The 26,722-nt window shown below is 38.6% G+C and overlaps 1 protein-coding gene across 4 annotated transcripts; it reads left to right on the plus strand.

The window, feature by feature from the left end:
* Positions 1-1,581: 1,581 nt before the first annotated feature.
* Positions 1,582-20,486, plus strand: LOC116206966 (ADP-ribosylation factor GTPase-activating protein AGD2-like). 4 transcript variants are annotated; one of them, XM_031539806.1, is made up of 20 exons: positions 1,582-2,013; positions 2,091-2,276; positions 3,133-3,209; positions 3,540-3,637; positions 4,047-4,117; positions 4,983-5,045; positions 7,389-7,433; positions 9,629-9,724; positions 11,780-11,827; positions 11,928-12,023; positions 12,158-12,199; positions 14,124-14,342; positions 14,468-14,599; positions 15,214-15,432; positions 16,747-16,833; positions 16,939-17,214; positions 17,713-17,834; positions 18,641-18,731; positions 18,971-19,380; positions 20,062-20,486. In XM_031539806.1, exons 2-20 carry the CDS (start codon positions 2,229-2,231, stop codon positions 20,174-20,176), a joined length of 2,355 nt encoding a protein of 784 aa, XP_031395666.1. In that variant the 5' UTR covers positions 1,582-2,013; positions 2,091-2,228; the 3' UTR covers positions 20,177-20,486. The 4 variants fall into 4 exon arrangements, with proteins under 4 accessions (XP_031395666.1, XP_031395668.1, XP_031395667.1 ...); XM_031539808.1 differs by having other exon boundaries at positions 1,583-2,013; positions 9,629-9,694; XM_031539807.1 differs by lacking the exons at positions 1,582-2,013; positions 2,091-2,276 and adding an exon at positions 2,713-2,760.
* Positions 20,487-26,722: the final 6,236 nt, after the last annotated feature.

Raw genomic sequence — 26,722 nt, forward strand, 5'->3', positions numbered from 1 at the left:
TTTTTTACCGGAGGTATCCCAACGTTGATGTGTTGGTTTCTCATCTATCCCGACATTAACTTTATGTCCAAAATTGACGGAATTGCACACGTGGTACGTTAATTTTGTAACGGGATATCCCAACGTTGATGTGTTGGTTTCACATCTAGCTCGACGTTAACTTTCCGTCCAAAATTGACGGAATTGCACACGCGGCACGTTAATTTTGTAACGTTGTACAACATTACAAAATTAACGTGCCGCGTGTGCAATTCCGTCAATTTTGGACGGAAAGTTAGTATCGAAACAAGATGTGAAATTAACATGTTAATATTGAGATATGTCAGGTAAAAAATTAAGTTTTGGTTAAAACTAAAAATTCCTTCAAACGTTAGGTTATATGGTATAAGTATATATATATTATATCTCAAATAAAAGAAAAGGAAAAAGATAAAAGGGAGAACCCTAGAATTAGCTTTCTTTATCTCTGCCTCATTCATCTCTCCCTTGAGCTCCCCATTGACGCCCATTACTCCAGAGTCGTTCAGCCACCGCAATCATTTCTCAGGCCGACTACCGCTGTTGCTCCCTAGGCTTGAGGCACTTCATCTCCTGCTCTCCGCACCACCTGAGGCGTGAGCTGCCGCTACTCTTCTTTGCCGACATTAAATTTTCATTGGGTTTATACGGGTTCGGATCCATATCCACTTAAAAAGTTCAAGCTAATAAGTGGTGATACCCAAATGTCATGTAAACCAATGGATTTTTATTCATCTTTTCTATGTGGGATTAATATCCTCAACACTCACCCTCACGTGTAACGTGTGGTCTATTTCTGCCTATACGTTGTCATGTGGCCTTGAACACCCACCCTTAACAATTGACCTCCAGCCAGGCTCATTTTCCATGCTCGGGCAAGGGGGAACTAACATGAGGCGCTCTTTTGGCTGCTCTCGATATTGGGTTGGCGTAATGTGAGTCCACGTGGGCATGCAGAAGCGTAACTTATTTTGATACCATATTAAATTTTCATTGAGTTTATACAAGGTTTGGGCCCATATTCACTTAAAAGCTTAAGCTGATAAGTGGTGGTACCCAAATCTCATGTAAACCAATGGATTTTTATTCATTTTTTCTATATGTGATTAATATCCTCAACAACTACCATGAGCTAGCCGCACTAAGAAGCTTTGTTGCTCAAGAAGTGGCCACTGACATGCTTCGGAGCCCTTCTAAGACGATGGCTCCTTATCCTTTTGCTCGGAGTGCTCCAACAATGTAATCTAGTGCGGGTTCGAAACTTCGAAACGGTGGTTAACGTCCTGCGGGAGTTCCTCGAGACTACCACAGGTGGGTGAACGAAAAAGAAAAAAGAAAAAGAATACTATTGGTTTTAAACGGTATCGAAAACCTGTGTATAATACAAATTCCAGATAGACTTCGGTTTAACTAAACAAGGTAGGGTAGGATACGGTTCCAAAACCATTGAACCGGTGCTATGTTCGATTATCTTGAAAAATGTAGGGTATCCAAAGCGGACACTATTCTATTATTTGCGGTTGCCTAGCCTTAAGCCTTGGTTTACCTTGACTCCTTCCATACCTCCACCACTTTTCTCTCTCTTCTCTCGCTGTCGCTGTCGGTGGCCTGTCGCTGATCTCCGATCTGTATCTATCCGTATGTGAAAAGCTTACCTCTTCCGATGCAGCTGCGATGAAATTGTCCAACTTAAGTGAAAGAGGTCATTTGGGGTTAGTGGATGGATTTGTGATCGTTGTGTGAAGAGGAGAAATTACGTTACGTCGTGCTACTTTAGTAGGTCAGTCTGGTCAGGCCAGGCCTCGCCCCAACCCAAGGAAGACTTGTAAAGCAGCAAGGCAACCCCGAAACTCCGTGGCGTCAACTGAACTGTCTGCCCGCGGCGCACTTTTATCATCATCATCATCTTCTTCTCCTTCGTTCATCTTAATCTGCGCTCCTCCATTCAGTTCCATCTCTCTCTTTTGTTCTCTGCAACCCATCCCAGGCTAGGAGGTATGCTAGTATTGTTTTCAGCTGGTTTATAAATTTCCATACAGGATGTTCTTAGTTTGGATTTATGTCGTGGAAAGGTGGTCCCTCCCAAGTCCCCCCTTTCCAAACAGATCTCGCGGCCATCCTCCTCAGCTGAAGCTCAAGCCTCAAGCCTCAAGCTTCAAGCTCAGCGAGTAAGAGATTGATAGAGAGAGATAAATAGAAAGAGAGGAAGCATGGCAGCATTTATGAAGCTGGAGGATTCTCCAATGTTTCAGAAGCATGTAATCAAATCCACTTTCTCACCTCACTGCTCTGCTCATCATTCGTTCATTGCTCTCTCTGGATCCGGCTATGACTACGATACTTTTCATCGATTTTGCTGCCTGTCTTAATTGCCATTGTACCAGAATGCCTTCTACTTTTCCATTTCTTGCACCCGCAATCGAATTTATCCTTCACTGATTATGATGTTATTTGGATGTTAATCCTCGTGATTTGGCAAGTATTTGACGAACCTCTGCACGCTGTAGCCTCCCAGTTCTCCATCTATCACTGCTGAAGAAACTCCACCTTACTAGCACCAATCTGTCCCTTCTTTCCTACCTATAAGTTGTGTACTTTGTGGCTGAGCAACCCAGGAAAGAAGGATGTTGATGGGGAATCTGAAATTTGAAAACATTAGAATGTGCTATGAATTTATGAAAATGCCAGTGGGGAAAAAGGGGTGGAGCTATGGGACGATACACAGCAACATTGTCATCAGTGGTGTGGGTCTTGCTCTTTTTCCCATATATATATATGTAGTTAGCCTTCCATGCATAAGATGTGTGTCAACTGACAGTCTGAGTTCCTGCTGCTGCTTCTTAGATTGTCCGTGTCACTTTGGGGCTTCTATGTGGCTTTACTGCTCATGGAAGCATCAGAGGGGTCTCCAATAGTCCACTAGCACTCTTACTGTATATCATTGTTATTACTTAGTGCGTGACATGTAGTTAGCGTGTTTAGTCTGTAAGTTTGTGGCTTATTTTTTGTTGTACTGGAGGCTGCTTTCTTCTCGTGTCAAACGTATTCATTGCTTTCCGGATACTTATATATCTCACTTACCATCCTTTTCTCAATCTTTCAACTGCTAAACAGATACATTCTCTAGAACAGACAGCTGAGGAGTTAAAAGACCGCTGCCAAATTCTATATAGAGGCTGTACGAAATTTATGTAAGTATCTCATGACATTGAGCTGATAGACGAATCAGAATCTTTCTAATGTCTTTCTGATGTCATGGAACATCGGATTTATCATTGGTTATGCTTACAATTGGACATTTTATACTGTTGGAAATGAGTAGTTGCCTGGCTGGAAGTATATGTGAATGGATCATCTAAAATATTTTGTTGTTGACTTGATTCTCACCATTTTAAACGGAACTAGTTTTGCTAAAAATACTGCAGGAAGATCTGGTGTATTCTCTGTTGTACTATGAAGCTAGGTTCACAGCTATTACTTGCCTTGTGATTATTGGAGAATATTTGTATAATCTTTTACAGGGTAGCTCTTGGAGAAGCATGTACTGGAGATACAGCATTTGCAGATTCCTTGGAAGCATTTTGTGGTGGGGATGATCCAATTAGTATATCTACAGGAGGTTGTTGAGGCATATACTAGTTGTCCTTCTCTCGTGTTCATTTTTCAGTCTTTTATCTTTGGTCAGTGAGTACGACCCTTGACGCTGGTGATTTCTTCCATTGGTCCTCTTCTAAAGGAATCTTTCGAAGCAATACGAAATATTATGATTAAACTTCCCTTCATGTCCTCATTAAATTAATTGTACATACGTGGCCCTTTTAGTCTACTTACACGCTGCTACAAGTCATACGGGGATTGTTGGCTTTTGCCCATAGGCTATGACACTAGATGCTGCACAATTGCGCAAGGAACAAAAAATTAAAATTGGCCATGGGTTTGTGGCATCTCTGTCCGGAAAAAAGTTGTGTACCTAGCAACGGTATTCTGCAAGCTGAGTGTTCCTTATTTTCTTATTATTTTCTACTCAGGTCCAGTTATATCCAAGTTTATTACAGCATTCCATGAGATTGCTTCTTACAAAGAGCTCCTGCGTTCTCAAGTGAGTGGTCTGATTGCTTTGTGATGCAACTGCAATACTTTTATAGCAATTTGTGTTAGAAAATGTTACTATCTGCAGTCTAGTACAGCAGATTTGGATTTGGAATTTTCTTTTTTTATTCTTTCCTTTTATTTGGCTTTTTTTCCCTTTCCTATTATAATTTTGATCTCACACTTATCATTTGTAAGTATGTGTTTATGTTGCATGTGATATGAAAACACATTTATGTGCATACTTAATCACCGAAATAGCTTTTTTATGATATCATACAAGACATATTTTGAGTAGCATATATATGAGATTATGCAATAAACATATACAGAGTCAGCTCACTCGCATGCAATAGTTTAATGGAAGAAAGACTTTCTTTTATATAGAGGAGGAAGTACATGTCATTTGAAACTATTATACATCATTTATGTTACGGTAATGATTATTCTTGAATTTCGCATGTATCGACTACATGAGACATGCAATTTTGGTCAGTGGAGTCATTGCTTTATAATCCTGTGAAGATGCTGAACCTAGAAAAAGGCCCAAAAGGGGTAGCTTTTTTCTCTTTTCCTTATGTGATGTGATAGTTTATCTCTTACTTCCTTTCTCTATCTGTTCTTCCTCTGCATCTCTTTGTAATCTTCGGGAGCCTATACATTTTTAGAGATGGCCAACTTGTTTTCTGGCATGTATTATCAGTTCATTTAGTCTGTCCAATTTGTCATATTGCTTTTGTTTAACATGCTCTAGTTTTGTCTCGGATGCATGAAATTTGATGTAGTAAGTTATATATATATATATATATATATATATATAGAGTAACACACACACACACTAGTCTTATAAGAGGATCTTGTGACATATGTTACAGGTGGAACATGTTTTGGTTGATCGGTTGATGCACTTTATAACGGTTGATCTACAGGAGGCAAAGGTAGAACTTTCTTGTCCGAGGATTTCCAATTTGTGATAAGAGGGATTAAGCATTGTTTTTCTTCCTCCTTTTGGTAACATCTTTTATGTTTGACACGTGGCACTGCTAAATTTTGATTGGTAAGCATGTATTTATGGCCAGTGCACCTATATCAATTGATGCTGCATTTTGGCAAACATGAGTATCCCAAAAGACTGAATTCCCTTTAACACCCCATATTTTAGCCCTGTATCTCCAAAGTAAGCTTTCTTTCTTTTGCCATTTAGAGGATTCCACGAAATATGATAAATGTTTTCACTGTTCATATTTGTCTTAAAATATGTTTGAATAAGTTTTGGAAATTGAAAAGAAATGATATTGGCATTGCATTTAACATGTGTTTTTAGGGCGAGTTGCAAAGGAAACCTACTTGCTTTTTGGATAATTTTGGACACTTTATGGTCTTTAAACAAGAAGCAAAATCTAGAAGCTTAAACAGCAGAAGAAACACTTTATGAAATTTTTCTAGAACCGCAAAGCCAACAAATGTGAGAATCAAAAGCCTGAAGGAAAAAAGCATCTCTTTCTCAAAAGGTCAATTTTCCAGGTTAAAACCTTAATTTCCTGTTCACAATTTTTGTTGGTGGTGTAATCAATGTGGAGGAAGTTGATGAGATCAAAGAAATGTGGATAGTGTGGACAGCAAATTGTTGTGGGTAGTCTTGGACTTCTGAAAGCCAAGCTCTTCTTTGCACTTGCTACAAGTTTTCAGTAATTTTTGCTTGTATTCTAAAGGATCTTTGAAGTGTATTTAGCCAAGTTCGATGGTATTTTGGTCTGCTAAGCAAGTATAGGAGCATGTCATTGGTGAACGAATGTTTACGGCTTCCCCAGAACAAAGTGAATTATATGCTAAAGGCATTCACACCATTTTTTGGAAACCAAGTTCATTAGGTGCAGCACTAAATCCTTGCTAGAGGCGTTTACCAGATTGAGATATCTTAGCCAAAGCTTGAAGAGCAAAAATACCAGGATGGCAGGATTGCAGCTTTTTGTTCATATCTAGATGATAGTGATGCCCCCCGCCCTGTGCCCCAGTGAACCAAACGCGTTACTAATTTGATAAATTTATTCAAGAACTGTAATAGTATCACGAAATTAGGAAACAGTGACCTATCAAAAAATGTGGGACGATAGTCATGCACTCTCTAACAACCATGAAAATTTGATGCGCTATTGAGAATTTTTTTCCCTTCAAAATGGGCAAATGGTGGCTCGCACAGTAAGGGAGTTTATAAAAATTTTAGTCGTCAAAGCTAGGAATAACTCTTTTCTTTCTTCGGTTTCCTTATCCATTGCCCTTTACTTTATGTTCCAAAGGGATTTTGGTGCAATCGTCATTGACATTATTGCATTTTCTGTTTACACCAGTTTCCTTTGTTTTTTTTTAATTGAAAAAGGGTTCTATTATCTTCTTATTTTTTATAAAATGCTAAAGGCACCGAGAGGGTGCAAACCTACCTTAAAAGGTTTTACCAAAGATAATGGACAAAGAGAAAAAATAATTACTGGGATGAGAGAGAATCAATTGTAGAACAAACTAACATCCCCATGACAGTGATCATTGGTCCAAAACCTAGAACTACACACCATCTATCAGGCAACAATTGTCGGCTTTCCCGGCATCTTGAAATGCTGACTTTTCTCTCCAAACCAACCAGAAAACTGAAAGAGGAAAGCGTCCTATGTGTACTCCATTAGTTCATTTCTACCGGTTCACCTGGTCTTTATCTTCATCCCGTTCTCATGATGCTCATGCTTTCTCCTCATAGGTCACTCTTTTTCTGGAGATCTCTATTTCTTGAGAAATCAAAATGGTAGAGAAAAAACTAGTGATATTTCGCTTTGAATATCCCTAATATATGATTTCCTATTTTTCTATTGGTTGGACAATGGCCTGAAACATGTTGTCATTCCTTCCCATTCGTTTTTATATCTATACATCTCATTTTTAAAGTTTTGGTAATTGTATGTATAAGTCCAAAGGTGCCATCTTAGGTAAACTTTGGGTGTGTTTAGCAGGTGTCAGCTACGCTACTTCACAATATTTTTGTTGTTGGTTAATGATGTTGACAATATATTTGCTAATGAGAAGCTAATAAATGCTTTTCTTCAAACTTATGTTCTGGGTTTCTTATGAAAGTTTTCAGATTCGTCTCCTTTGTTTATTAACCCTCTGCATGTTTTGCCTGGTTTTTTCAAGCATGCTTCTTAAAGTCTAAAATGTGTGACCAGTGGATGGATTAAGGTGCAATTGTATTATTTTCAAATGTGTTATCCTGTTTACGCCTTATTTCTTTACAGGACTCACGCCGACGTTTTGAAAAAGCTGCGCATGCCTATGATCAGGTACTGAAGATCCTACAGACCATCCATTGTTTCTGGTTGTCTATTGATGCTATTTTGAGTTCTCTTTGTATCTAAATCGTCAATGGCTCGTGTGATGGAAAGAGAATGCTATTCTGCATTCTGATAATTTATTATTTATGCATCTGTTAGCTTGGCTTCCAATTGTGATACAGGACAAATAGTGTTATTCATCTACTTTCCCCCTTTTGGATGGCTCTTATTGTAGTGTATTGGCCTTGGTCACGTAGGTAGCATTCTAGCAAAGTCATCAGTCTGTTTTTCATTCTTCTGAGAAGATACCCTTCTCCACACAAACCCAAAGATCTGGACAAGGTTGGTCGATCCCAAGAACCTTGGCCAAGGTGACCGACATTGTTTTGCAGCGGCAACCTGGGCCAGGACTGAGGTGGCTGAGATCGAGCCACCTAGATCCCAGACGGGGTCCACTATTTTCATGGGGATGTCAGGTTGAGTAAGCTCAAGTAGAACCACCTTTCATTCTGCCAAGATCTGATTTAGGCTCAAGAGTGTTTGAGGTACCTTGGTTTTGGCCACTTCAAATGAAGACCTGGTTGCCAGCACCGGCTGACCATGCCGGCATCCTTGTCCGGGGTTGAGTGGCTGAGATTCAGGCAACTTGACCCCACTGGGCTGATCTTCCAACTGGGAAAGGTGAGTTGAGGAGGCTGCATCCCAGCCACCTCGGCCCAAACCCAGGTAGCCAGCTGGCTCCTGTGGAAAAAGCTGGCAGCCTGGTCTAGGGCCAAGGTGGCTGGGATTGGACCACCTAGGCTTGAATACTTGGTGTTGTTGGGGCAAGGACTATGGAAAGAGTTCGAATGACTTTATAATCTTAAAAACCTTTTGATAGTGAAAATGGAGTCAGCACTCAACTATCAGATGCAACCACATGGTGTGCTATTATTTTGGTCAAACTCATGACAATACCACGGATCTGTATGGAGAGTCCAGAACTTGGATTGCAAATTCACTAGGTTCTATGAATGTGGTGTAAAACTGCCTTACATCAGTTCCATGTGTGAAACCAGAACCCATGGAAATAACAATAGACAAATCGATATTGTAAATCCACAGAAAATCAGAAATGAATGTGCAAAATGTAAAGCCACTGCAATAACTTGTTAGGTTTATTGAATGATAAATTGAGTGCTTAAGGAAAATAAAGAACAAAGAAATATATCTATTCTAAAGTTGGGGGAAATTCAGACATCTCATGTGATGTGGAATGTTCAAACTTTATTTTATTTTATTTTTCTGTAGTTTTTCTTTTACAAACTTGTGGGCATATCTTTAGTACCTTAAGTTTTGAGGTGGACTTTTAATGTAGGGAAATAGTAAATATATTACTTGTCTATAGTTTTATATAAAGATTGGATTTTGAATATCATCATGTTAATAATATAGCAATGTTAGTGCCTAGAAACATAACTATGTTGGCTATTAAAAAAATAGAAACATAACTATGATATGGGCAAAAAAGAGCCCATAACATGTTAAAAAGTTTCACAGAATTAAGATTTCACATGCTTCTTGTTCTATTCTAAGCAATCTCTCCGATGTCTTTAGTTTCTTCCTCGGGGTACCAGAAGTCCTCAAGCTCCTTCATGTTTTGAGAGACGTGAGAGATTGAAGGGACCCAAGTTGGTGAATTGTTGATGACATTTGATTGAAGAACAGACTAAATCGATGGATAGTTATGAATTACTATTGAGTTTCAGTATCTCTGGTGGAACAAGTTGAGATTGTCCACTACGAGCACCATTTCTCAGGTTGCCAGATCTTTGAAAGCAGTACTGTAATCTTGTCAGTGAAAGAAGGTTTTGATGCATTTATTTTGTAAATTATATTGTGCCAGTGGAATGATGCAAAACTATCCTATAGGTGCAGGAAAATTTTGGAGGTCGTAAACGGATGACAAATTAAAATTTTTGTTTTATCTCTGAAATATTTCATTTTCAATATTCTGCTACAACCAATCACTGGCAACGTTCTCATCTTATTCTTGTGTAATTTGTTACCAAATCTGAAAGCTGTATTCAGGGAACCTGTGGAATTCTTGGAACATTTGCATGGTCAATACTATGAATTATAATCTATTTTCATTTGTCGCCTCCCTTCATATGAAGGTTTTATTCTAGGAAATTGACCTGATTGTCTTCATACATCTTGCACAGGCACGTGAGAAATTTGTGTCCTTGAAAAAGAGTACACCATTGGACGTTGTTACGGAACTAGAGGAGGTACTTGAAATATCCAAATCACGATGTCAGGTTCAATTTAATAAATTATTATGTCTCCATGTGGATGTGCATAGATTCTGTGCTTCATCTTTATTTTCAGTTTTGAGAGAGTTAATTTCATTGCAATGTATGTACCCCACCTGGATGTGCATAGAGTCCGTGCTTCATCTTTGTTTTCATTTTTGAGAGGTAATTGCCTTTTAATGTATGTTCCCCACCTGAAGATATAATAATACTTAGCTGCGAACAATTTAAATAACACAGCTCCATTGAGTTGAAAACATAATCCGCCAACTGTGTTGAAATTTATGAGGCCAATTGCTGACTCTGCAAGAAGCATCTCTGCAAACAACTGATGGACCCCATATTTAAGTATCCACATTTTATCAATCATTTTAAAAGCATTATATATTGACATGTTAATATTAAATCTAGGTTCATGTTTTCATTGCCCATGTATATATAGAATAAAATTATGCAAATGATATAAATAGAACTACGAATCAATCAAAACTAAAATTATAATAATATACTAATATATAATGGGAAAGGTGAGACTCTTGGTCTCACTTTTGTTTTTCGAAAATACCTGTAACATATATATATTGATTTATAAGAGCCATTAGATGAGGGTTAAGAAAGTAAAATCACAAATAATAACCGCTCATTTTGTCACCCACTCCCATAAATTTCTCTCTCCCTCTCCTCTGTCTCCCTCTTCCTTTCTCTTTGCCGAGAGCACTAATATCACATAAAATCCTTTCTTTTCTAGACTCTCATTCAATTTTATGATTTCTTGCTTTCCTTAATTACTTATTAATTAATACCTTTAACAAAAAAAATTTCATTCTTAATGAATAAACTTATTCACATTTTATTTTTTTAGCAATTCCACATGTAACGCGGGTGATTCTCTAGTTAATGTATAAATAAGCTTTAATGAAGCTACAAGCTAAACGTGTAACTTCTTTTTTTGTTTTTTGGGTAGAAGCTAAACATGTAAATTTTAAGAACTATTTTAAAAACTAATATATATATATCCGCAGGCTCCTTAAAGGGCAATTTTTAAACATAATGTGTGTGTGTGTGTGATATGGACAGCACGACATTGTGTGTGTGATGTTATTTTTAAATATAGTAAGGCACATGCCAAAAAAACTTATTTTTTAAACGTGTTATTTTGTAAAAAGTTTATAAGATTCAATACAACAAGACTTTTGCTAACTAACAAGATATCTTGCAAAATGATAAGAGTCTTATTATTTTTTGGAGCATCTTTTTAAAGATGCTTTGAAGCCCAGCAGCACTCATATGACATAATAAGTAGTTATCACGCTGGCATCTCATGCCACCACGTCATAAAAACTGAATAGAGCTTTCTCATGTTGCCATGACACCAGAGCTATATAGCCTTTTCATGCCGCCACATCATCAAAATATCAATCGTTTATATTAAGGAAATATTATTTTTTATAACTATTAAGGATATATATTTTATAAATATTCTCATATGTATTGCCCTATGTGATATATTCATAGAATTTCTGTGTGGAGAATTTCTGTTTTTCACATCGCCGCATCATCAAAATAGAAGTCTTCCTACTTCCTAGGCTTGCATGAGTGTGTGAAGCCTCTAATTGTTTCCCCGTTAGTAGCTCAACCCTCTAATGCATAGTTTAAAAGTTTCCCCTCTTCTGAATTATGAGGGATTATAGCTATGAGCCTTGATGCGAACTAGAAAATGAAGGTCAGGGTTTTTTTTTGATGTTCTATGTATTCCCAATGCTAGTTTCTCTCATATGTCCTTTAGCAATGCTTCTTCAATTCCCTTGAAAACTCAAGGTTTTATACAATCTGTAGATGGAACCCAGATTCTGCTGCATTATATCATTTCTAGTCAAGAAGTTATTACATATAAATATACATAGAAAAGCATAGTACCCGCAAAGAAACTTAGAAGTTACGAAATCGCCTTTGAGCTTTACATGTGTATCAACTTGTCCTTTTTTTCTTTTTGGTTACGTTGTCTTAAAATTGATAGATTACTATCTCTGAAGTCTAATGGACCTCGTCTGATATTTACAGAATCTGCAAAATTCAAAATCGGCATTTGATAGAGGCCGCTTCAATCTAGTATGTCCTCTTATATGCATGTCTTCTTTTGTTGCAAAATTATCCTTTTCCATCAATATTAATCCTTATAATTATTCACCAATCATTTCAAGGAATTCAGGTGAATGCGCTTATGAATATAGAAGCCAAAAAGAAGTTTGAGTTTTTGGAATCTATAAGTGCCATCATGGATGCACATTTAAGATACTTCAAGCTGGTCCGTTCTCCAATCTGTTGGTAATCGGTATTACTTTCTTCTCTATAATGTCTTGGCAATTGAGGTTTTATCTCACTCTCTCTCTCTCTCTCTCTCTCTCTTTTTTTTTTTTTTTTCATTTTGTGTATTACTAGGGCTATGAACTATTAAGTCAAATGGAGCCATTTATCCATCAGGTATAATCACAATTATCCTTATCATATCCTTATGATTTTTTGAATATGTGAAATTTCAGTTAGACTCTAAAATCAGACATGACCTACCCCCGATGTCCTTGGTGCTTCTTGTGAATCTTAATGAGGAAGCATTTTGCAAGTTTTAGTTCATGGTACTCAGTGTTTTATACATACTACTTATACCATTCTGTATGCGTGTCTTTTTTTTTCGAGATGAGTAGGAAGAATGCCAGCTAATCTAAACCTCACAGCACTATTAAACAGCCTCCCTCAAAATCTTGATGGCTTCCTTTCTTGTCATGGTCGTCCACATGACCTTCTCAACCAAAACTATGGATAAGACTCATATTATTATTATTATTATTTTTGAGTTTTGGTAGATTTGAAATGTTAAAGCTTATTCACTATGTTTGTAGGATTCTCTATTGATTTTTTTTTTCTGGATTCATGATGAGGTTTACAATATCAAATATAATTTCGATATAAGTTATTCTCTATATTTTCGGAGAAATTTTTTGCCTTTTGTATGAATGTTGTATATGTATTTACTTTAATGTTGTAATTGAAAAAATATTTTAGGAATTTTCCTCCTAAAATTTCCTCCATATAAATCTAACACTCTTAAGAATACGAAGAGTCAATGTTCTTTTGAAGTTTTCTATTCAGTAATACTTTTGAAATTTTTATATGTTGAAAGTTTTTACTTCTTATCTTTTTCCTTTTATCGAAAGATTTCATTTTTCATATCATTGGACTCATTATTTTATTTTATTGGATTAGTTTTCATATATTTGAGACGCGAAGACTTATTAGCTACATTTGTAGGATTCTCTGTTTTTCTTTTTAAAATTTTTACGACAAGGTTTACAAAATAGAACATAATATTATCAATTTTCCTCGATAGGTGATGATTCGTCTATTCTTTAGAATTTAAGAAATTGTTTTATTTAGAAAGTTTGGTATTACTTTCTCTATATTTTCGAGAAAAAATTTACCTTTTGTATTAGGTTCGTATAAATATTTACTTCAATATCCAAAAAATATTTTAGGGCTTTTCCTCCTAAAGTTTTCTCCATATCATGTATATTACAAATTCAACCCTCTTAATTCATAATTATTATATAGGTTTATTTTATGAATATCGTACTTTTTTTTGTAAATTTTCTTATGATAACAGAAGAAATTAGATATCCATACGGATGTGCATATTTTAAATACACACTACCTAATAAATATGTCAGTAAATGTGATAAACTGACCTCTTATGATATATATTTTGTAATTTATGTCAATACACATCACCAGATTGATATTAATAGTTTCCTAAATAGAAATAAATGTTCCGAATCTATTTTTCAAAATTAATAATTTTCTTAGATTACATATTCAACTGCTACTGCATCATCAAATCAAAATTTGAGATTTCTTCAAATAGGTTTTAATTGTGTTATCTTAGAGAAAACATTTCCTCGAATAAGTACCTTCCGACAACTGTCTTTTCAAGTTATTTGCTTTCCTAAAATAATAATTTAAGATGGTGTGTTTTCCTATACTTGAAAAATCGGCACATTGCTTCTTTTTTGACATTTTTATTTTTTAATTTCAGATTGTATAATTTCCAATTAGTTTGCTTTCCGAAGATATCTATCTTAGACCGCATTGTTTCATTTCAGGTCACGAAACCCCGCTTAGGATATCATAATCTCATTCCTTGATGAAAGGACAGTCATCATTAACTAAACTCATTTAATTTTTCAAGTGAAACAATCTTAATTCATAATATATTTTTCTTGGATAGCAGTTCATAATGTATTTGATTTTAAATATTCCTACCCAATAAAACCTAAAAATCTTTCATGCGCAGTGTGCGAGTTCTCACCTAGTTTGAATGAATGGCTGTTTGTTTTATTTCTACTAAAATCAGGTGTTAACCTATGCTCAACAATCTAAAGAGATGGCTATAGTCGAGCAAGATAAGCTAGCAAAAAGAATTCAGGAGTTCAGGACGCAAACTGAATATGAAAGTTCACAAGATTCGGCTACTGTTGATGATAGTATGATTGGAAATGGCATTCATGCGGTTGATGTTAGTTCTTGCAACAAAACAATAGAAGCAATCATGCAATCCTCCAGCAATGGCGAGGTAACTATTAGATAAGATGATTTATTAAATAGACAAGATGCTGTTGATTTGATTCCTTAGCTATTAATTCAAGTTGAGTTGTATTGAATTGTTGTCTTTTTTGCATTTTCACTTTTGACTCCAAGGTTCAAACAATTAGACAAGGTTATCTTTTGAAGCGGTCTTCAAGTTCAAGGAGTGACTGGAAGAGGAGATTTTTCATTCTTGACAGTCATGGGAAATTGTATTACTGCAGAAATAAGGGCATCAATCCTGTGGTATGTCATACTGTTAGAATTCTTATCATTAACTTATAACAACTGAAAATTCCTGCATTTATCATGTCTGTTCTCTTATGATGGGTACCTTCTTCTTGGATGGAACTCAAATCCTGGTGCTATATTAGTATCGCCATGAGCTGGATAATAATGATACAACTTTGAGCTATACGTGTTGTCAACATAGTAAAATTTGAGAAAATGATGCTTCCTTTAGCATCATCCGTGGCAATGTACTCTCTTCAAAGTTTTGCTTTTCCACCTTCTTTACTCGCGTCTTTTCCGCATATTCTTTTTCCATAGTTTCCCAAATACATCACACCATGTACGAGCACTGGAACCTTTTTCCTCCCTTGTAATGGCTTGTCTTTCACGAAGTTTGTCTTATATATAGATGAAAAATTGTGACAAGTAATGATGTCCATTGGAATCTTTGTCTGCCCAGTGTGCACAAACTGCATGCATGAGGGGCAATGGATTCATATCTATCAATACACTGTAGGGGCATTTATTGTGTTTGAGCCCTTAAGAGTGCTGTCAATTCTCAATTTTACTTTCTTCACTTGTGGTGCAAGCGCTATAACGAAACAGATTTTTCTGCATGTTTCCTGTAGGGTTTTTGGTCACATCATTCCAGCAGTTCCTCTGAAAATAATAGCAGCGTGTTTGGTAGGTTCCGCTCGAAGCACAATAGGGCATCATCACTTGGTGAAGAAACTTTGGACTATTGTATAGTTGATCTTCACACTTCCACAATAAAAATTGATGCTGAGGATACAGATCTGCGGCTTTGTTTCAGAATAATTTCTCCGCTAAAATCTTACACGTTGCAGGTTAGATATCGTCAGCCTGTAGTCGATTATTTATAGTAATTACATGTTGATTTCATACAAAAATCAAGGGTTTACATTGTTCTGATGTCAAATTTCTTAGTTACCTAGATTCCTCATCTTGGCTCATGTTCTTGAAGTTTGTTTAAACCAGTTGACCAACAACAGAGGAGGCCTATCCAAGGATACAGCTTCCTTAGGAAAAGCCAGTTGATTTGCTTGAACAATATGAAAACAGTCAAATGCTTGGTCAAATTGGATGGTAAAACAGCCATCGAAGAGTTCTTTGATAGCAGGCATTAGAGTACTAGCTGTCCATTTTTGGATTGGTCATCATCTGCTGCCGCTCATGTATGAATAAAGATGGTTGAGAGATATTCTTGAAAAGAATGTTGAGGAGGGGGATCTGGACTGAGAATGAACTCATTACTTGTACCGTGTGGAAGCTGAGAAGTTAGAGAGGGAGATAGACCAACATGAGGGAGGGAGAAAGAGAGCTGAGTTTTTTTTTATCACAAAAGAAAGAAACGGGCCAGTGTGGTATGTGCAAAGAAATTGGTGGAAGAAGTTATTGGGGAATTGAGACAGGAAAAGATGAAAGAAATTCAGTTTAAAGAAAAGGTTATTGAAGAACAATGGCTGGGTTAAAGGATTGAGGAGACTAGAGTCTGTAAAACAAAGAGCGTGTCCTATCTTTTTAGATTCCACGTAGCAACCACATCAAGTATTCAAATGTATTAGTGCTTTCTCTTACATGAGAATGTTGATCATCTTTACCCAGCTTGTCATTGTAGTTGTGGTTACGCTTATTATTTGTCTCCTGGGGGATGGATATTTAACTTGCCATCAAGTCCAGTTGAGTTTGAAGGAATGGCTTTTGCCTCCAATTGACTTGTTAACTTTTAACTGATTCTTGATGATGAGACACTCTTACTTATGACCACAGAATGATCCATTAGCAGAATAAATTCAATTATCTATATCTAGCTTGGTAATTTAGAAAATTTTGAGGTCGCAAGTAATTAATGACACTGATATTGACAAGATAAATATGATATTGGAGTTCTAGCAGTCCCAGATGCAAAGCTGTGCACAATTGACAAGACCTTTGTAGTTTTTTGCTTTATTATGGCATATGCAGAAAATATTTTCTATGTTTGTACTAAGATGGTGATGAAATGTCCATACTGGCTAATGATGACTGGAATTCTTGAACTGTTCCTTCTCTTTTATTTCTGTTTTATATGCCTAAATTGATTGTCATTGGTAAATGTTATGGGACTCAATTGCAACCCTGTGCTTGTATCGTCTCTTCAGGCTGAAAATGAGGCAGATAGAAGGGACTGGATAACCAAAATCAAAGGAGTCATTGCATCTCTTTTGAGTTCACATCTTCTGCAACAGGTTGATGCCTGCAGACCTTGCTCCCTCCTCATCTTGTTAACTATGTTTGCATAGAGAGCAAGCGCTAAAGTTCCTGATGATGAATTTCTGATGAGTCTTCTGCAGTCATATCTAGGCGGTGGAAAACTTCAAAGAAGAAGAGATGACCGAGGTGGTGACTCTCTGTATGTTCCATGTTTGGGCAGCAGTGACAGCTACAAGGATTGTATTGATGTCAATGAGCCTGATTCTGTTGCTAAGGTTTTGAGAAAAATTCCAGGAAATGACCTTTGTGCGGAGTGTCGTTCACCTGAACCTGATTGGGCCTCTCTTAACCTTGGCATATTACTTTGCATCGAATGCTCTGGAGTTCATCGAAATCTTGGTGTTCATATTTCAAAGGTGCAATTCCTCATGCAATTTCACTCACTCTTGACGCATATGTATGATAGTGTTGATCTCCAAGCAGCCCTTTGAGAGGGATGTCTCCCTGCATGTGCAGTTGCTCTCTCCTTTGCAGTCTGAGTCTGACTGAGGGGATTCTCAATGCAAACCCTAGATTCTTGATTGTGCAAATACCCTTCGCCTTTCTTTATCATTCCCATAGTACCCTCAACCGAGAACCTCCAAATTCTAGCATCCTCTGCCAAATCCCATAATACCCTCAACTGAGTCAATTCCAATGATGGGAATGGGAGATGTTCTCCATTGCCATATCACCACCTCAAAAAGACTTCACGAGCTGTTTTGAACACTCTGGCCATTCTAGAGGTGAGACCTGGCGTGGCCAAACCTTCCAAGTGTGGTTTCAGCCTCATAACTTGTCATTAAAAGCTTGGCCTGTCCATGATTGGGCCATCTTCACTTTTGACATTATGTTTCCCTTTGAAATGCTTGCAGGTGCGGTCTTTAGTATTAGATGTTAAAGTATGGGAACCTGCAGTATTGGACCTATTTCGCAGTCTGGGTAATGCTTACTGTAATTCCATATGGGAGGAGGCTCTGCTAGACGGGTCAATGAGGTAATAGTGCCTTTGCTTCCTCAAGAGTTATTAAGAGTATAATATATTGGAGCTGTTTGCGTCAGGAAATGTTACCCTGAAAAAATCTTCAGATTATTTTATTTGAATGCTGAAGTTTTTGGGACAATTGGTTTAGGGAAGTTATTTCAAGTTTAAATACAGAAAAGAAACTGAAGGACAGTTAGCCCACGCTTCCTTTCTCCACCATTTAAAGTCTTTGTGGTCCTTCTATAAGAGACCTATGAGAAATACAAACAATTATCACAGCCAAAAAGACTGAAGGAGAGAACAGCGAAAATGTTACAAAGAACAGCGCAAATGTTAAGCTGTGAGAATTATGAAGCAGCCTTCAGTAAGTAACTTGAAAGTTGATTCTTTATGAAAAAATGTGAAATGCATGTGAAGTAACTATTTTCTGTTCTTATAAAACAATTGAGGAAAGATGTGAGCAAAAAAGATTAGTTCACAAGCATGTCACGCTACATCAAGATCATATGATACGCAAGTACTAGGGGATAGTATTATAGATCCGAACTCAGGGTTGGTACCCTTTCACCACATCGCCTGGGAAATTATCAATATTAAGATTGGGGTGCCAGTTGATCAGAGTAAGAAAGCATGAATAGCTGTAGTTGTTCAGGTTTTTACATAGTGTTTGTTGAGGTTAGCGCATTTTGAGTTTCTTGCTCGTCTGACAAGTGAATTCTTCAGATATCTCGTAACACTGCATAGTCAAAGATTGAAACATATCGTAGCTATTTTTACATTCCTCAATAATAAGTTTTGGCTTGAGAATTACTCTGCAGTAAGAACAAGCTAGATAGCATCTCAACACCAATAAGAAAACCATGTCCTGGTGATGGCATTGGGTACAAAGAGAAATTTATCAATGCTAAGGTACTATATCTGATAGCCCACTCTTTATTTGTTCATATGGACAAGTCTATAGTTTTCATATAACATCTTGAACATTATTGTGATATGGATTTCTTATAGAACTGTAATATCTGCACAATCACACTACCAAGCAGTGTACTTGTTATATTTGTGACTGTCCCTCTTTTCTCTCACTTCAGGAGAGCGCTGTTCTTGCTCTATATTCCGTCTGAATTTCACGAATTTTCTTTTTCATGTAGTATGTAGACAAACTGATGGTTGTCAGAGATACAAATAGAAATGGAAGCGCTGCTAGGACGATCTGGGATGCTGTCGAGAATAACAACTTGCGAGAAGTATATCGCCTTGTAGTGACAACAGAGAGGAGTATGATCAATACTGTTTTCGATGAAGTGGTGGGTGGGGATATCTTTCACAAAGCGGACCAAACTGATCCTGCAAATTGTGAGAATGTGAAGGAGAATCCTGCAAATTGCCTGGAAGGTTGTTCATTATTGCATCTGGCATGTCAACACGGCAGTCTAGTGATGGTGGAACTGTTGTTGCAATTTGGTGCTGATATAAATATTCAGGACTTCCATGGAAGAACCCCACTGCACCACTGTGTATCTTTGGGGCGCAACGCACTAGCAAAACTTCTGCTTAAGAGGTAATATAATTCACTATTCATATGGTGCCAACCAAAATCAATAATATGTGTGTGTCCAGAGTGACTGAAAATTGAAGTCAGAGTTTTTGAAGTAACTGTCTGTGATGGCCATTGACCTTCTGTTCTGTCTTGGAGCTGATCAACTATAATAATCAGGTTTTGCTCTACTTGAGTGCATGCTCCAAGTAATAGCAGCTGGTAGCTGTTTATGTAGCTGTTATATAATCCTTATGTACTTTTGACAATTTTGCCTAGTACGTATAAATGCATTAACATGCACCATCCATATCTTTCTCGCCGTCTTTTTTTGTTTTTTTTTCTTGAAGCTCCTAGTGTCTATATATCTGAACCACTGGTGTCTCACCATGATGTTTCCATAGTAACCAATATCAGAGCAGGCAAAATTTTTTGCAAAGTCTAAGCACTGCAGTGGAACCTTTTCTTTCATCTAATCAATCAAATATCTGAAATTCACAACTCTATTTTTATCTCTGCAAAACAGAGTTTAGTCTAGTGGGCTTAGTTTCAGAGAGCGCAAGCGTCTGTCATGTCACCACAAGTCATGTCATGCATGCGCCCCCCAACCCAACCCAACCCAACCCGCTTTCTTTTGTTTTCTTTTTGGTCCAGCTCTTTTCCCATCCATGTTAAATTAACATACATGAAGATCATGCATTGCAGGGGAGCACGTCCGTCAATCAAAGATGGCAGAGGCCAAAGCGCATTGGATAGAGCAATGGAGATGGGAGCAATCACTGATGAGGAACTTTTCATTTTGCTCGCTGAGTGCCAATAGAAAGTATAGCATGGTATACTAATATACATATATATTCAGCCATTCTTTTTCCTCCTTGTGTGTGTGTGAGCTAAATTAATTTACCTTCCTTCCCCACCTTCCAGATTTTTAATGTAAAACTGAATGCAGATAGATTTAACACTGGTTATGATGATCTCTATCATCATCTCTATTCTATTCCCTCCGACTACAGACGCCACAGGAAACTGAGACTGGGTCCTGCGTTACTTGTCATTTTGGAACACTTTTTTTTTGGGGGGGTGGGGTGTTTTGACAATTGGACTCACAGGGAATACGCGTTTTATTATCACGGATCTCTCTGCTTTCAATTACAATATTTCGAACTGCAGGAAGGGGGAGGTTGTTTATTTTATGGGATTTTATTATTATTATTATTATTATTTTTTTCGGTATGAACTTTAGTATCTGGAAGTTCAATATCCAGAAGAGAGTGAATTAGAAAGTCATGGAGAGTATTTCAAAAAGAGTAGTTTATTGCTCAATCTGATCTTGAGGATTACAAAGGAGGAGCTTGCAATTTATAGGCGGGGTTCAATACAAGCAGACAAACATAGTGAACACAGGAAAGTTCCGGAGTGGCGGAAATTTCCTACAATTACGGACACGATAATCACGCCGACACGAAAAGATAAAATGCTATAGTAACTGTTACAGTGATTTTTCTACAGTAACTGATACAGTGTCTGTCATCAAAATACTACTTTATTTTAAGTTGAAGTAGTAGGGTCATTTCCGCTTTCTAAAGAGTCGTCGTTGCTGCTGTAATTACTGCGCATAATTCTTTTGTTGACTATTTTTCTTTGCTTATCTTTTATCTTGTTCAGAGCTCAATTAATATTTTCAATGGTCAAGTTGTCATCCCACCATTCACAGATGTGATTGTGTCGGTAGGATAGGTTGAAGCTAGCTATCAAGGTCCTGTAGGTTGGCAGTTCCGCTTGGGCCTGCTTGATCATTGGCTCGGGCTGTCTGCTGGGCAGTAGAATCGGATTGGGCTTGTGCTGGAGAGCTGTCTAAAGGGCCAATATCCAGCTGCATGAGGGCTTTTGGATCAGGAGAATACGGGTCTTGAGAGTCAGGAGGAGGAATATGATTAGGGAAATGCTAAGTGCGATGATAATCCTCCGGATAGTCCCACTCCATAGGAATTTGGGTTGGTGGCCATATAATCTGTGTGACTACACCATTCTTCTCACAGATGATCCGTTGGAATTCCCTGTATTCATCTCCATCTTCAAGGATATATGTGAGCAGAGTTTTCTAGACCTCTGAAGAGTAGGTCCGTTGGAACTATGAAGGCTCGAGCTTGGGCTCCAGTGCTCCTTTTCCTTGGAGGACCAACATACCACATCTGCTGGAACAAGAAAATGACATGTCTATCCATTTGTGGTAGTGGTTGTACCCTTCTTACTTCCTCGGTGAAGAGCGCTTCTCATTCCTGAAGAAGTTTGAACCATTCTAGGAATTGGATAAAATGAGAGTTTGAATTCCTAGTTTTAATAGGGTAGCTAATCATGTCTCATACTGTAGCATGGCGCCTAAAGAACCTGAGCATTTCTTCTAGTTTGAACTGGATGCCAATGGTGTAGCAGTGTCATGCATATTAGAAGACCACTTCATGTCTTCAGGATATAGAGCAATTGCGGAGTATTTGAATGGATGAATGTACGGGAACTGAGGATGCATCTCGAAAGGAAGGAGAGTGAGTCCTCCATAGTATCAGAATATCCTCCATTGATAATGCCAGAAGAGGTTGCGTGCCTCTGTCTGGAAACGTTTTTCCCGCACTAAGTCATGGACTTCAGGGGGTATATCTCCCCTTATCCTTCTAGGACTTCTCCAATGAACGCCTGCGGCTTGATTTTGTGCTCACAGGGTTGTGAACTGCAACCTTGAAAACATGCAGATTATAGGCAAAACCTGCAGAGTCTGCCGAGTCAATGCTTGTTTATTCCTTGACAAGAAGTCCACTAGCGTGTTGTGTTTCTCGTTGATGTGTTCGACTTCAAAGTCAAACTTGGAGAACCATTCTGCCCACCTGAGTAGTTGCGGATGAGACAGTTGTTTCTGCTTAAACTTCAACATCTTGGGGAAGCTAGACATATCCATTTCCACCAGGAACTTGTATCCAACCAGGTAGAACTCGAACTTCTTTATCCCATTCATGACCGCTAGGATTTCCTTGAAAGTGGAGTGATAGTATTGTTCTGACGGCTTGAATCTTCCACTCCGGTAGCCACAGATATGACGTTTTCCATTGAGCTCTTCAAGTAGGACCACTCCCCAGTATCTGTCACTTGCATCTGTCTGGAGGATCTTTTTCCCTGTAAAGCGAATCTGGAGTGGAGGCAAGGACTGCAGTTGAGCCTTAAGCTCCTTAATCGCCTTGGTCTGAGTAGGACTCCAAGCAGAGGCGTCCTTCAGCATTTTTTCCAATGGGCAAGTGAGTTTGGCTATCTTCGGAAGGAAATCTCTAAGGAAGTTAACTGTGCTAAGAAATTGTTGGATCTTCTTCTTGGTGAGTGACTCCTCAGGGTACTTGAGTAGCTCCTGAGCTACATGTGGCTCTGGTTGGTATTGGCCATTGGCAAGCTGCATGCTAAGAAAGTTGATCTCTCATTGACCAATTATCATATTCTTTTTAGAGAGCATGATTCCATAATCCTGAACAATCTCTGAGAATTGTTGGAGCAAGTGGATATGAGCTTCTTCTGATGGGCTGAACAAAAGGATATCATCAATGTATACAAGGGCCTGATCCATGATGGGAGCAAAGACCCGACACATAGCCTTCTGAAACAATGAAGGAGCTGTCTTAAGCCCAAAATGCATGACCTTCCACTGATAATGAGCATTTCGGATACATAACTCAGTTTTGGGCCTGTCCTCTAGATGGATCCCGAGTTGCCAAAAGCCCGCTTTCAGATCAAATTTCGAAAAACACCTTAGCCTCTGAAAGATTAGAGAAGAGGGTCTGTTTGTTGGGCAATGGAAACTTGTCATCTTGTAGGAAATGATTTGAGGGGCTGGTAGTTAATGACTAGCCGCAGCTTTCCTCTAACTTGCTCTGACTGCTTGTTGACGTAAAAGGCCTCACAAGCCTATGGTGAATCAGAGGGCTCTATGAGATTTTGTTGGAGTAGCTCAGCACATTCAGCGGTAGTAAGTTTCTGGTGCTCAGGGTTCATCCCTGAGTGACTGGCTTTGGTAGGATTGATGTCCTCATTTTTCTTGAAGAGCAGTCTGACAAAGAATTGCTCATTTTTCTACAATGGGTGATGACACTTCTTGAGGGACTCCGAATGAGAGTCCGCACAAGAATGCTGCTTTAGTTCCTGTACCAGTTCACTAAGGATTTGCTTGACTTCATCTTCTTGCGCCATGAAGAGTCGAGGGGTTTGCACATACAATTGAAAGTAGGGCTTAAAACGGACTCTTTTGGCGTCATCCTGAGCTTGTTTATCTTGGTTATGATATCCCAACCAACCACTATGTTCTTCTTGGGCAAGGCTGAACCAAATGCCCTAGTAATGAGATAACATCCATGAAAGAACTGGATCTTGATGGGTCGGCTGATGAGGTGCGTGGAGAACACCTCACTGAAGGCAGTGTTGAAATGCTTAGTGTGTGGCTTCTAGCACTCTTTGGGTAGTACCTCTAGGTTCATGATCGTTTGGGCAGCTCTAGTGTTAAAGAACGCAATAACCTCGATAGGTTTCTCGTACTTGGACATGTAAATTGAGACTGGAACATGAGGAACTGAATTCACCAAATTAATTCCTTCAGTATCCTCGACTGCCACGTAGAATGTGTATGAGTTAGACCCTGAAAAACCAGAGATTGAGTCAGTTAGAACTTCTAGGGCTGCTATGGAAGATGGCCTAGCTTTTTCATCCAGAGAGAAGGGATTCCACATCATCTTTCTCCAGTGAGATCCCCGTGGCATTCTCTAACTATTGGACAAGCTTTACTCCTTGCTTTGAGGCCCTTGGACAATTCTTAGCGAAGTGGTCTGGTCGATTGCAAATATAGCACCTGGAGGATTTGTACTTCTTTCCGAACCTTCGCTTCTTCCTCAGGTACTTCCATATCTTTCCAGGATATCTTTTGGACTTTGCTTTCGACATTTTCCACTTCTTGTAGTGCTTCTTCTTCTTGGTTGGGTAGCTGCAAGTCTTGGACAAGCTTTACTCCTTGCTTCAAGGCCCTTGGACAATTCTTAGCAAAGTGGTCTGGTCGATTGCAAATATAGCACCTGAAGGATTTGTACTTCTTTCCGAACCTTCGCTTCTTCCTCAGGTACTTCCATATCTTTCCAGAATATCTTTTGGACTTTGCTTTCAACATTTTCCACTTCTTGTAGTGCTTCTTCTTCTTGGTTGGGTAGCTGCAGGTCTTGTCCTTAGAAGAGCACTTGATGTACAACTCAGGCCGCTTGCAGGCCTTTTCCATTGACTTATCTCCTTTTAGGACTTCTCTGATGACTCGCTTTTTCATACAGGCATCTTCAAGGGTCACGTGAATCTCCTGCTGGATTTCTCCAACAGTGCAGTTAATGACTCGTTTGCCTCTTGCCTGAAGTAACCTTTCCCCTGCTCCTACCAATGATGCAGGAATAGAGGATAGGAAAACTTGCTTTAGAGAAATATCTGCCCCGAGCTCATATAATAACCGGACCATGTGCTTGAAGTACAAGTCCAGATGCTTTCTCTTGTAGGAACAACACTTCCTCTCAAAGAACTCTTTTTTTTTTTTTAGTTCTCTGAGATCTTTAGGATGCCTTATAAAATGCACATGCAGAATATGGATGACTTATGCAGGGCTTCTAATGAGGAATTAGAGCTGGTCTTGCTCAGTTAATCCTATCCACCAGTTTTTTAATGTCCCAGTAAAACGGGATACAAACTCAAACATGAGTACGTGGTTGTTTTGAATGGTGAGTGCTTGGATAGTTAGATAAGCCAAAAACTCCTGGAGCCTATCTGGCCACCTGGAGTAAGGGATATCATCTAAGGTGAAGACGAGATTCCCTCTTGAGGGTACTGCTGCTGCCACTGGAGGCGGTGGATCTGCCATTTCTGATATGGTGTCTTCTGAATTAACTCCATCTCCCATTCCCATCATCTTTACAAGAGGATATGAGTCTTTTGTTTCCCATGAGTCTTCTGACTCTTCGGAAGAGGCTTCTGATTCTTGTTATTCTTCTTCCTCTGATACTGAATCAGACGCTTCATCCTTTACCAGCATCTGATTATCTTCGCACTGCTCCTTAAGGAAAGAGCTCAGAGGATTCTCTTTAGGGAAAACCATGAAGGCTTCCCGCGTTTCTTTTTCTTCTTCACTGTCTCCGTTCTTCTTTTTCTTTTCTTCTTTTAGAGGCAAATGGAACTAGTCCTGGAGGGGTTTCATACACTTTCTTTTTTTCTTTCTGCTCTTCTTTTGGCTGCCTTTGTAGCCTGTCTTGCCTTTTCCCTTAGTTCCACAAGTGTAGCCTTTTTAGGTTGCTGTTCTTCCTAAGAAGGAGAGAACAGTGAAAGCCTTGCCGGCCTGGTTCTTTCTCCAATTGGTCTCTCCAAAAAGTTGAAGATGCTTGTGGTCGAGGAAGTTGGCAGTGATGGTGCTTGAGTTCTAGAGAGAATCGCAATCTGATTTTTGAGCTTGCGAATCTCTCATCCTTTCGATCCAGATCAATATGGAAATAGGAGATATGAGGGGTATCCTGGATCTCCTTAAGATGCTTTTGGAGTGTACGGAGGAGTGACTGAGTTTCTTGATGGTGCCTGTCAACCTTGCTGTCAAGTTGGTTGACCTTTGAAGTTAAGGCGTCCACTTTAGTTCCAATAGAGGAGAGTACACGGTTTTGGGATATCGCATTTTTAGACTATCAGTTAAGGACAGCTTCTCCTCGGGTAACGGACTTAGGGTTTCCCCTTTCATCACGATATGTGGGGTATGGAACTTTAAAGGCATGAGTATGCCTTCCATCGCCATCTGTAAACTGTCCCAACTGGGGGAACTGTTCATCATAACTTGGCGAGGTCGGGCGAAACATACAGGCGAGAGCTGCTTGTGGAATGACAGCTATTTCACCTTCCTACTCCATCTTGTGGACAAGCCTCTCAAAAATAGAGGCAAGCACCATATCTTTGAGATAGTCCCGAATTTCTTCAGGATTTCCCACTTTTGCTTCCTGACCCACTTGAGAATGGGCTTATAGGAGGATAGCACCTTCTTCTTCAGAACAGTCAATAAACTTTCGTCGGCACTCGGATCTGGCTTGGGATCTGCTTTCTTTTGGGTCTCCTCCGAACAAGGAGGTTCCTTTCGTTTCTTTTTGTGGCAAACATTACAGTCACCACAGTCGCAGATATCCCAATAATAGTGTTTTCCTCCTGGTTCTCGGAAGAAATACACTGGCATCCCATTACTAAAAAATGAGTGAATAGGAGGCATCTACTTCTGAGCCTTCAGGTTGTCACGTACTCCTTCTTCTGCAGGCCGCATCATCATTATGGTCTAGAACAT

Source organism: Punica granatum, chromosome 5 (genome assembly GCF_007655135.1).
Source record: "Punica granatum isolate Tunisia-2019 chromosome 5, ASM765513v2, whole genome shotgun sequence".
NCBI lineage: Eukaryota > Viridiplantae > Streptophyta > Magnoliopsida > Myrtales > Lythraceae > Punica > Punica granatum.

What these genes read in the sequence shown, in the direction of transcription:
- LOC116206966 (XM_031539806.1), top strand. Translation starts at nt 2,229, where the DNA reads ATGGCAGCATTTATGAAGCTGGAGGATTCTCCAATGTTTCAGAAGCAT. An exon ending in AATTAGTATATCTACAGGAG is followed by an intron (nt 3,638 to 4,046) that starts GTTGTTGAGGCA and finishes TTTTCTACTCAG; the next exon opens with GTCCAGTTATATCCAAGTTT. An exon ending in TTGGTGTTCATATTTCAAAG is followed by an intron (nt 17,215 to 17,712) that starts GTGCAATTCCTC and finishes AAATGCTTGCAG; the next exon opens with GTGCGGTCTTTAGTATTAGA.